Below are 11961 nucleotides of genomic sequence, written 5' to 3' on the forward strand. Positions count from 1 at the left end.
TTATTCTCACAAATGACTCTTCTCCGAGGTGTTTTTGGCCGGGGAAGCCCACCGTGATTGCTGCGGCCATTCCCAGGGCCACATTCCAGGCCTCACTGGAGCCCATTATTTCGTCCTCCGCGGGTGGCCCCCTGACAGCCCAGAGGCCTCTCCCCCGGCCCTCATCCCTGGCTTTGCCGCAGGTGGTACTACGACAGGCTGAGCCGAGGAGAAGCGGAGGACATGCTGATGAGAATTCCCCGGGACGGAGCCTTCCTGATCCGGAGGCGGGACGGCAGCGACTCCTTCGCCATCACCTTCAGGTGGGCGCGGCGGCGCGAGGCACACGCTCTCCAGGGGAGGTGCCGGAGGGGCAGGTGTGGGGAACCAAGAGGGAGCTTCAGGCGGAGGCTTACCTGCCACTGTCCTCTCTCCTGAGCATCAACAGTGGCATGACGACAGCAATAATAATAGCAAAAGCAGCCTGCGCTACACACGTGCTTCTGATGTGCCGGCACGGTCTGTGTTCCGTGAGGTTAAGCGACTTGCTGAACCACGCAGCCAGTGAGTGGTGGAGGTGGGACTCGAACCCGGACAGCCCAGACCTGAGATGTGACAGATCTGGTTTCCTCCCATCTGCAGCTGTGGTCCGAGCATCTCTAGGACTGTGGTTCTCTACTTTCACCCCAAAACATTTGGTTCATTCCTCTTCCACCGAGACGGGAGTGTCGGGGGGATTCATGGTATCATCTCCCCGGCCCAGGGTTCCCTGCGTGCTCTTGTGATGGTACCAGCCCCGTGCTGAGTCCTGTACTACGTCCAGACACGGGGCTGCCCCCGAGGCTGCCCGCGATTGAGTCCTTCGCTGCAGGGATAACAATCTCCCCCACTTCCACCAGCAGGGAAACCGAGTCCAGCACGGTGTTTCTCAGAGCATGGTGGCGGGGGCTGTTGCCACCACGTCAGGACGTTGAGCTTCCCTGGCCTCCACCCACTGATGCGTACTGGGGGCCCGAAGTCATTGTAACAAGAGAAAACCCCTCTGTCCCCCTCACCCCCAGACACACACTCTTTTCAAATGCTCTCTGGTCATGGTGTGGGGTGGGGCATCACTACCCTTCACTGAGAAATGCTGTCTCTAGTGGAAGATTCGGGCACATAAGGAAGTCCCTGTAATATTGCTTGGTGAGTGCTACAGAGGGATTGGTCAGGCAGGGTGTTGGAGGGTGAGCAGGAGTTCTCCAGGGAAGCGGGTGGGGAGTCTGTTCGGGACAGTGGGAGAGCAGAGGTCTGGAGGAACCTCCCCTTCCTCCCCTCCCCTCCACCCCTCACATATCTGCAGGGTTCCTCTCCCTGCCAGGCACTGTCCTAGGCTCCGGGGGTGAATACTGAACTTCTGGGTAGATTTCCCCAGGAGAGGAGGAGCATCTACTTTCAAATCCATGAAATGGAGAGATGAAGTTGTCTGGGTGTGATCGGTTGGAGGCGTCCCTCAGTGGGACGAGGGGCTTCTGGGCGAAGCTGAGGCTTTAGGCTGTGGCGTCCACTGACTTGGAGCAATGTACTCCAGGAGGTTGGAAAACACGGCTTGAATTCCAGCCCCGTTCCCATCGCCCCTTCTGATCCGTCTTTTTCCGGGTGCCAAACACAATGCTCAGGGCCCACCCTGAGTGACCTAACAGATGACAATCCCAACACTCGCCATGAGCCAGGGATTGCAGATCCCAGTGCCAGGGAAGAGGAAACTGAGGCTCGAGAGGTTTCCAGAGGACGCGGCCAGAACTGACCCAGGCTCTGAACCTCAGCACCCCAGACCCCCGCTGCCCTGAGAAGCTCTTGTAAAAAGTTGTAAAATTAATTTTTAATTACATAAACATTACAGGAATATAGTCTCTTTATAAAAAATGAAGACATTACAGTGAATGCTAAAGTCCCCATCGTCCTTCTCCTGTCAGCAGAGATGTCCTGGGAGAAAGCGCAGATTTCTAGTGGGTGTCTCCATCTAGACATTTAAAAAAACGTATTTATAGATATGCGAACCTATGGAAAATGGATAGTGCCATTTTATGTGTGGGTATTTTCTTCCATTTTAAAAACATACAAATGGGATCAATCTGCATCTTATTTTTCTACTCAGCAGTTTCTTTTTTTTCCCTCTCTTTTTTAAAAGGAATAAATATTTAACAAAATATCACTGCAAATAAACCAACGAAACAGAAGTCTTCTAGCATTTGTTTTCACAGGACTTTTGGAAGAAATGGCTGAACAGGATACATTTTTTAAAACAATAAAAAATGTATCTCTAAAGTGCAGAATTTTTGAAAGATGAGTAGTCTACCCACAGAAACTATGCCTCTAGATATTTTCCTAATCTACTGAATTGACAAATTTTGTGTACACTTAGTGTACAGCATGATGTTTTGAAATATATATACACTGTAGAATGGCTAAATCGAGGTAATGTATGCATTACCTCACATACTTACCATTTTTTTTTTTTTTGTGGTGAGAACACTTAAAATCTCTTTTAGCAATTTTCAAGAATACAATACAGTATTAACTATAGTCGCTATGTTGTACAATAGATCTCTTGAACTTATTCCTCCTCACTGAAATTCTGTACCCTCTGACCAACATCTAACACTCCCGACCCTCCCAGACCCTGGTTACCACCATTCTACGCTCTGCTTCTGTGAGTTAAACTCTTTTTAGATTACACATATAAATGAGATGTAGTATAATGGTCTGTCTGTGCCTCACTTATTTCCCTTAGCATAATGTCCTCCAGGCTTATTCAGGCTACAAATGACAAGATTTCCTTCTTTTTTAAGGCAAAATAGTATTCCGTTGTGTATATAGACCACAATTTCTTTATCTGTTCATCCACTGAAGGACACGTAGGTTGATTGCACATCTTGGCTACTGTGAATAGTGCCGCGGTGAGCGTGGGAGTGCAGATGTCTCTTTGAAATACCAATTTCATCTCCTTCGGATGTGCACTCAGTAGTGGGATTGCCGGATCATATGGTGGTTCTATTTTTGATTTCTTGAAGAACCTCCATGTATTTTCCATATTTGCTATACTAATTTACATTCCCAACAACAGTGTACAAGGGTTCCCTTTTTTCCACATCCTCATCGGCACTTATCTTTTTACTTTTTTTTGATAATAGACATTCTACTAGGTATGAGGTGATATCTCATAGTGGTTTTAATTTGCGTTTCTTTGATGATTAGTGATGTGGAAAATTTTTTTATATACCTGTTGGCCATTTATCTATCTTCTTTTGAGAAATGTCTGTTCAGATCCTTTGCCTATTTTTAAATTGGGTTATTTATTTTCTTATTGAGTTGTTTGAGTTCCTTATATATTTGGGACATTAACCCCGTAGCAAATGTTCAGTTCACAAATACTTTTTCCTATTCTATAGCTTGTCTCTTTACTCTGCTGATTATTTCCTAGGCTGTGCAGAAGCTTGTTAGTTTAATGCAATCTCATTTGTCTATTTTTGCTTTTGTTGCCTATGCTTTTTGGGGTCATATCTGAAAAATCATCACCCAGACCAATGTCATGGAGCCTGTCCCCTTGTTTTCTTCTAGTAGTTTTACAGTTTCGGGTCTTATGTTTAAGTCTTTAATCCATTTTGAGTTGGTTTTTTGTATATGGTGTGAGGTGAGGGTCTAATTTCATTCTTTTGAAATTTTTTTTATCAGAATTTCTTTTGAAATTCTTTTGAATTTTATTTATCTAGTTTTCCCAACAATAGTTATTGAAGAGACTTGTCATTTTCCCATGGTGTATTCTTGACACCTTTACTGAAAATCAGTTGACCATAAATGCATGGATTTACTTCTGGGTTCTCTACTCCATTCCGTTGGTCTATGTGTCTATTTTTATGCCAGTGCCATGCTGTTTTGATTACTATAGCTTTATAGTATATTTTGAAGTAAGGTAGTATGATGCTTCCAGCTTTGTTTTTTCTGCTCAAAATTGCTTTGGCTATTTGGGGGTAGATATTTTTTTTAGAAGACCCTCTTGGCTGTAAAGTTAGGGTCAAAATACAATTTTACAAATGTTTCTATTCTTGCTGATAAAAGCTAATAAGACTGAGGATTCTGTTCTGTTTTAGACGTTTTCTTCCTCTTGTTTCAAATGGATGAAGAAATGAAAGACTCATTTCTTTTTTGAAAAAAAGAAAAGTCATTGTTGTGCTAGTTGAGCCACTGAAGACAAGATTTAAGAATTTGGGGATGGAGTCCAGAATTCTGTAGAGGGATTGGCAAATACTTTCCGTAAAGGACCACAGAGTCAACATTTTAGGCTTTGCAGGCCGTATGGTCTCTGTTGCAACTATGCAACTCTGCTGTTGTAGTGCAAAAACAGCCACAGACAGTGTATAAACAAATGAATGTGTCTCATAAGACTTTATTTATAAAAGTAGGTGGTGGGCCACTTTTGGCCCACCCACCCCTGATCTAGGATTCTAGGATGCTCCCAAAGTCAAGTTCTGTAGTTGGGAAGAAGGGTAAGGGGAGTTAGCTGTTCAGTCAGCAAGATTTCTTCTGAGACACAGATTCTTCTAGATCTGTTTTGAAAAGACCCACATTATTTTTAACTCTGTCTTGTGTTCCACAGGAGGGCTGCACCCTGTGTATTACTCACTCCCCTAAGCATGGATAACTAGGTTGTTTCTCATCAGTGGGGCTTACAGAGCAATTGCTTGGCTGCCAGGACTTCCGCATGTCAACCCTGTGGTTCCCCCCAGGGCTCGGGGCAAGGTGAAGCATTGCCGCATCAACCGGGACGGCCGGCACTTCGTGCTGGGCACCTCCGCCTATTTTGAGAGCCTCGTGGAGCTCGTCAATTACTACGAGAAGCACGCCCTCTACCGAAAGATGAGGCTGCGCTACCCTGTGACCCCCGAGCTCCTGGAGCGCTACAACATGGTAGGTGGTCGACTCCTGGGGACTTGGGGAGATATCTTGTCCGAGGTCATAGGTCATCTGTTCGTTCATTCAGCAAACGTTTATCAAGTACTTATCGTGTGTTTGATACTGCTCTGGGTCCTGGGGATACAAAATGGAACACAACAGGCGAAGCCCCTGCCCTCGGCTGCTTACGGTCTAGTGCTGGGGGGCAGACGATAGATGAGATAAAAATGGTACACACAGCACGAGTCCGATGGTGACGAGTGCTGAGGAGACAAACTGGGAAGGTGGACAAGTGGATGCAGAGTGATGGGGGAGGGGTTCAGAGGGTGGTCCAGGGGGTCTCACCGAGAAGGAGGGAGCCACACAGCTGCCACGAGGAAGAAGGGCCAAAGGAGGTGAGAAACTGCCTGGAGGCACAGAGAGGAAGCCAACGTGGCCAGAATGGAGCAAGCCGGGGGAGGCCATCATAAGGCACTGGATTTTTCTCTGAGCCATTCGTTGGAAGATTCTGGGCGTAGAAGACCTTTTGTGATTACCGTGTCTCAATTCCTGTAGCACAGATTCGTTCATTTACTGAAAAGAGATTGATTGTGCCCCAACTGTGTGCCAGGAACTGTTCCGGATGCTGGGAGTACTATGAACAAAGTTTGCCCTTGGGCAATTTGGGTTCTGGAGAGGAGATGTAGAAAACGTAGTCACATAAATAAGATGTTTTCAGGTAGCGTGAAATATAACGAAGCAAATGATACAGGATGGGGTGAAAGGGTGGGTGCTGCATCAGGTCGGGGGTGATCGGAGAAGGCTGCCTTAAGGGGGTGAACATATGAGCTGATACCTAGAAGATGGGAGTGACTCAGCTCTGCGGAGATGTGGAGGAAGAAGGGCCCTAGGTAGGGCAGTGCCCACCCGGAGGTGACATGAGGAACAGAAAGACAGCTGAGCGAGAGGGGAGCAGAGGGATGGGCGGATGGGTCTTGGCAGCGGTGTGCTGGTAAATGTTTAAACAGCTCTCTGGGGGAAAGACCCTGGTTTGTAGCATTTGCCACTTTCTGTGGTGTAAACACTTCCACGGTAGCCAATTTCAAGCTACCAATGGGTTGTCGTGGAATGTGGGGTGGAGTCAGGAGGAGACGTATCCCTTGGGCCTTTGCAAGCCATGAGCTTATTGCCGCATGCCGTTGGATCTCAGGATTGTACTTTTACAAAGGAACGCAGTGCCTGGCGCACGGTAGGCCAGGATAGGGCCTTCTCTGATTTCGGGGTGGTTTCCAAGTTTGGGGGATCTTCTTTATAGCTTCTTGCCATCTCTACCCACGAGCCATGGGAAAATTCTGTGAGGTTTCAACTCTTCTACCAAAGGATAGGCAGCCACAAGGAAGCCTGGATCCTTTTTATATGTGAGGGCTCTTCTAGGACCATGGCTTGTTCTATTTATTTTTCTTTGTTTTGTTTTTTGCTTCCAGGAAAGAGATATAAACTCCCTCTATGACGTCAGCAGAATGTACGTGGATCCGAGTGAAATCAACCCTTCCATGGTACGGTCGGTGCCGGTCCTCCCGTTCCCGCTGTTCCCTAGTCACTAGGTTGACATGGATTCCCTTGTCCCCTTCCTTGTCCCATGGCAGTTATAACCAGGCAAGGGAATATTTTGGAAAACCTGGTTTAAAAAAAAAAAAAAAGAAGAAATGATGATTGACAATACGAAGCCTAGTTTCAGGGAAAAGGTTAATGGAATTCCATCCGCGTGCGCCTGTGCCTTGCTGAAATTCTGAGGTTTGATGAACCACCTTTGGGCCAAATGGCTTCTAATTAAAAGTCTTTCAAATGTTTTTTGCTCGCCGACTGAGCCCGCGGTGTTTATAAATTCCATTTGGTTCGCTGACCTCCTTGCCACGCTAACGCTATCTCCCCTTCCCACCCCGATGCTGTTGAGTAATTTCACGCAGGTAGGGATGGATTTTACTCTTGGCCCCCGGCTCCTCCTCGCTCCAGTTTCATCTCAAATTTAGTTTGAGCTGGTGGAGGAAGAACTACGGTGCGTTTTCCGTTTGGGGGACCATCTGGCGCACAATGGGCGTACAACCCTCCCGTGGGAAGGGCCCCTGCTCGTGGGCTCTGTTGAAATCCATTTCTTTTTCTTTTTTTAAATTTATAATCCTTGGCCAATGCAGATCTCTTTGAAAGTGAAGTCTTGAAAAACTATGGGCAAACTGAGCCGTGTGCAAAACATATGAAGGGATCTCAGCTAGCAGCAAAGACTTGCGAGAAAAGAAAAAAACGTGGGGGAGAACAAAAGGCACACCCCTTCCCCCTGTGCGCGGGTCGCACAGATAAAACGGGGGGGCTCTTAAGTACCTTCAGGCAGACTGGATCTTTTCCTCCTTGCTGGGATGGTATACTTGGAGCTTATTTGGATGGGCTCGGGTTTTTTTCCTTTGCCCTTCGAAACATGATTTCATGAAACACAGGCGGCAAGCTCAAAAGTCCGTGAAGGTTAGGCAGGTAAAGTGAGTGAGCAGGGCTGGCCCGGGTGTAAGAAATATTCCCCTGTATCTGACAAAAGAGTGCAGATTTGGTGACAAATGGCAGCTGGCATTTGGCTTCCCGGCAGCCAGACGGCAGGGGTGACGGAGACTTTGGAAAGCTGGGGAACGCAGACCCCATCTCCAGGGCAGCCACTCCTCATAGCACTGCATCGTCACCTCTCGAGAGGACAGGCCAGATCTGATTTCTCAAGCCAGGCCAGAAATCTGGACGTTTTGCGTGAAATCTCCCAAGTTTTAAATTGTGGCAGCTGAACCAAGTTTTAGAGAAAATCTTCCTACGCTAAGCTGAGTAAAACATGATTGTACGCCGAGTTTGACCTCAAGCCACCAGTGTGTGATGAGCGCCTCAGAGTGAAATTCTTACTGTTATGACTGGAAAATGACGTAGCAGTTAAACACATCGAGAAAAGGAGAGAGAATCGGTCCCGTCTCACCACGCGCGAGCAGCAGCTCCCTGAATTTTCGGGTGTTCGTCCCTTCTAGTCTCTGCCCACCTGGATACACATTTTCTAGTCACTACCACCTGTCCCTGCCATTTGTATTGTGCTTTATTCACTTGCTGCTTGGTCACACGTTGGTTTCCCCATCGCTGATCTTCGACCTTTGTCGAAGCTGATAGGCTGAGTGATTTAGATGAAATACACAGATTAGAATTTTAACTTAGAAAAGTGCTGGGTGATTCTGCCAGCTGAGCCATTTCCCCACCAGTGGCCGTGGGGGACGTTTCTAGCCTTTGCTTTTCAAGTTCACACCACAGTGAACTTCTCCACGCACGAGACTCGGGGTCCCTTTTGCATATTTCCTCCAAGTAAGCCCTTGGAGCTGGGATGACCAGACGGACAGTCGTAGGTAACACACGCCCCGAGCTGTTCCAAGCTCTTGGCAGTGGTTCGCTCGTTAATCCTCAGAGCAGCCCCGTGAGGTAGGTGCTGTTTTTGTGCCCATTTTACAGACGACAAAACTGAGGCACGTAGAGGTTGAGTAATTGCCGAGGTCACGCAGCTAGGAAGGTGTGGAGCTGGAAACGGACCCAGGCGGTCTGACTGTGAGGCGTGTGCTCTGAACCACTTGGCTCTGCCACACGCCCGCTTGGTCATCTGGTGGGTGGCTTGTTTCTCCTTAGTTGATGAGGGGCCTGACGTGAAGACTTCTCCTGCCATCGGCCAGGCTGGAGGCTTCCTCCTCGTTGAAGTCATTGTATGGCACACCCCCGGCACTGGTGTACCCTCCGGTGGCCTTGGAGCCTGTGTCCTGCCTTTCTATCCACTCTTGAAGCCCGATACACAGGCAGAGCCACCTCTATTTGAGGGGGGTTGGAAAGAGAAGGGCGGTGGCTCCATTGGCCTCCAATTGGAGATCCCCATGGCAGAGCTTCTAGACCCCACGTTGCTTCCAGGGGAACATCATGAACTAGGGCAACAACTCACATGAATTGATCTGGTTCTGGACTTAGCCACTTACCAGCTAGTTGATCCTGGGCAAGGTATTAATACTTCATTTCTCTGTGCCTCAGTTTCCTCACCTGTAAAATGGGCACAATCATATGACTACCTACCCGTTAGGGTTGTTTTGAAGATTAAAGGAGATACTATAAGGCTTAGAACGATGCTTTGACTATGGTGAGCCCTTAAGAAATGCAGGCTGTCATCGGTTTTATCATCACGTACATCATCTCATCTAGTAGTCTCAACCGCCCTGTGAAATACATGCGAAATTGAATTCCCACTGCACAGATGGGGACATGAGGATCAGAGAGCCTCAAACTTACAAAACCACTAAGGGGCAGAGCAGTGATTCGAACCTACCTGTCTGACGCCACAGCGCGTGCTCTGAGAGACAGTTCCACGGGATTCCTTGTAAAATTCCTGCTCCTGTTTCCTGTGGGTGGGAGGAGAGGGAAGCTACTGATATAAACAGATTTGACGATTTCAGAGGTTTTCCCATTAATATTTGCTTGCTGTGTGGGTGTTCGTTTTGTCACGGTTTTACGCTTGCAGGCAGAAGGCATTACAGTAAATTCATTGAAGAAAAGTTTTATCCCAAGTAAATTTTATCTTACTTGTTTCTGCCAACAGAGACCTCCTTGTGATGCGTTTCATAGAGAAGCGCCTCAGTTACTCGCGCCGAGTGTCAGTGTCCTGCAGGAGGCTAGTTAGGGGACCACTGGCCTACATGAAAATAGTGGTGAGGGCCCCAGGTTGGCCAGGAAATGGTGTTGCCCTCGAACTTCTTGGAGGGTTGTTGAGCACAGGCACCATGGTGGCAGTCATGGCTTAATCTAAAAGGCATATCCTTTCTACGTCGAGGAAATTGAGCAGTATTGGGTCCCTCCTAGGTGACTTTTGGGGACTTCAGTTCCTTCGCAATGCCAGACCCTTGCCAGCAGATGGTGCTACAACCATGGACTGAAGCCCGCTGCTCCCTCATGGGAAGAACCAAATGGTGCCAGGGAATGCAGATGCCGCCTCCTCCTCCTCCTCCTGTCGCCCGGCCTGACCTTTTCCTTCTTGTTTTCCCCTGAAAGCCTCAGAGAACCGTGAAAGCTCTGTATGACTACAAAGCCAAACAAAGCGATGAGCTGAGCTTCTGCCGTGGCGCCCTCATCCACAATGTCTCCAAGGAGCCCGGGGGCTGGTAAGGCCGAGTGGGGGCTGGGCTGTGTGGCAGGTGAACTTGACCTGTCCCCTCTTGGTGACGAGACTCAGGTGCTGGCTGAGCTCTGACTCCCTTTGTCTGCCACTCTGAGCTGGCTCTGACTTAGCTGTGCTAAGTCCTTGGGAAGGTGGCTTGGTGCATGCACCGTTTGGGAAAGTGGATAAACTACAATGTTAACAGTTATTATATAGCTTTTATATCATCATATATTGTATACTATCATAATGACAACAGCAGCTATCATTTATTGAGGTCTTACTCTGTGCTAAGCACTCTGCTAATTGTCTCCATGCATTGTCTAACCATATCTCCACTATAGCCCTGTGGTTATGAATATGATTTTCTCCACTTCACAGACGTGGTAAATGAGGCTTTCCAAGGTTATAGCTACTAAATAGCACGGGCTCTGCCCATTTCACAAGCTTGTGTGTTATTTTAAATTCTAATTCTTACGCTATTGCTTAGTCCTGTGCTATGTGCAATGGCCCCATCCTGAACTGAAGAGAGTGCATTTTTAGGCAGTTACTTGAGTGTGCTGGGGTTTAGATACCTTTTCACTTTTTTCACCGTAGAAGAAAAATTCACTGCTCATTGATAGGTTCCTGGTAAGTGGTTTTGTGGGGTGGCTTTCGAGCAATAAGAACTTGCTCATAACCATGCACCCTGGCAGAGATTCAAGCACCTCACAAGACTGGCATTTCTTCCTCCCACAAAATAGCTGGACCTGACTTAAAAAATCTGAATAGTAGTGTGTAGGGTGTATTGAATGCTTATATGTGTCAAGCACTGTTTTAAGCACTTCATTGGAAATAACTCATTTGATCTACATGATGACTGTATAAGGTTGGTTCTGTTGTTGCCTGCGTTTTACGGATGAGGAAACTGAAGCACAGAGACATGCAGTAACTCGTCCAGGGTCACACAGCAGGCTGAGATTTGAACTCTTCTGACTGCAGAGCCCAGATTCATTTTTTTTTTTTGAGAGAGAGTCTCACTGTGTTGCCCGGGCTAGAGTGCCATGGCGTCATCCTAGCTCACAGCAACCTCAAACTCCTGGGCTCAAGCGATCCTCCTGCCTCAGCTTCCCGAGTAGCTGGGACTACAGGCATGCGCCACCATGCCCAGCTAATTTTTTCTATATATTTTTAGTTGTCCAATTAATTTCTTTCTATTTTTAGTAGAGACGGGGTCTCGCTCTTGCTCAGGCTGGTCTCGAACTCCTGAGCTCAAACAATCCGCCCGCCTTGGCCTCCCAGAGTGCTAGGATTACAGGCGTGAGCCACCGCGCCCGGCCCAGAGCCCAGATTCTTAACCTCACTTATCTTCTAGGTCCCTCCCTGTTCCCGTGCAAGGGGCCCTAATTCAGGGATTTCCAAACTTTTTCTTTAAAAACGAGGACCTCATTCGAAACCAATTCTTACCTGGATCCCTAGAATAAAATATTGGTAACAGCACAAGATCTGAGAGCTACAGTGATCTGTCGAAGCTGGAGCAGGGCTTGGAGCCGCCCATTTGGGTCCCCCTGCTGACATCCGCTGTCCCCACTGCAGCCCTGGGGCTCCTCCTTGGAGGCTCCCAGGCCCAGTTTGCCAACCGGTGTGGTCAATCTGCTGCTCCACAGCTCAGCGGTTTGGCTTTGCCAAGGTCCCTCCCTTCTAAGTGGCACAGCCCGAGCTCAGGTGTCTCCCAGGCCCCCTGACACTTCCTCATCGCGCTCCTGCACCCTGCTCTGTCACAGTCCTGGTCCTCACTGGGTGGGTGCGGCCTGGACAGTTACTCCAATTCACAGTTTTCCATTATGTGCGGGACAGCCTCCTGCCTCTGATGCGGAGTGATCCAAGTGTCTAAG

General features: G+C 48.0%; 1 protein-coding gene across 1 annotated transcript in view; it reads left to right on the forward strand.

Moving 5' to 3' along the window:
- The window catches only part of PLCG2 (phospholipase C, gamma 2 (phosphatidylinositol-specific)), a 140317-nt gene that overhangs the window by 97498 nt on the left and 30858 nt on the right, over nt 1-11961 (forward strand). Inside the window, exons 17-20 of the mRNA XM_012648218.1 lie at nt 152-302; nt 4746-4926; nt 6375-6446; nt 9982-10091. Of these exons, the coding sequence (XP_012503672.1) occupies nt 152-302; nt 4746-4926; nt 6375-6446; nt 9982-10091 (514 nt within the window). The remainder of the gene's footprint in view (nt 1-151; nt 303-4745; nt 4927-6374; nt 6447-9981; nt 10092-11961) is intronic.

This window comes from Propithecus coquereli, unplaced genomic scaffold (assembly GCF_000956105.1).
Source record: "Propithecus coquereli isolate 6110/MARCELLA unplaced genomic scaffold, Pcoq_1.0 Scaffold280, whole genome shotgun sequence".
NCBI lineage: Eukaryota > Metazoa > Chordata > Mammalia > Primates > Indriidae > Propithecus > Propithecus coquereli.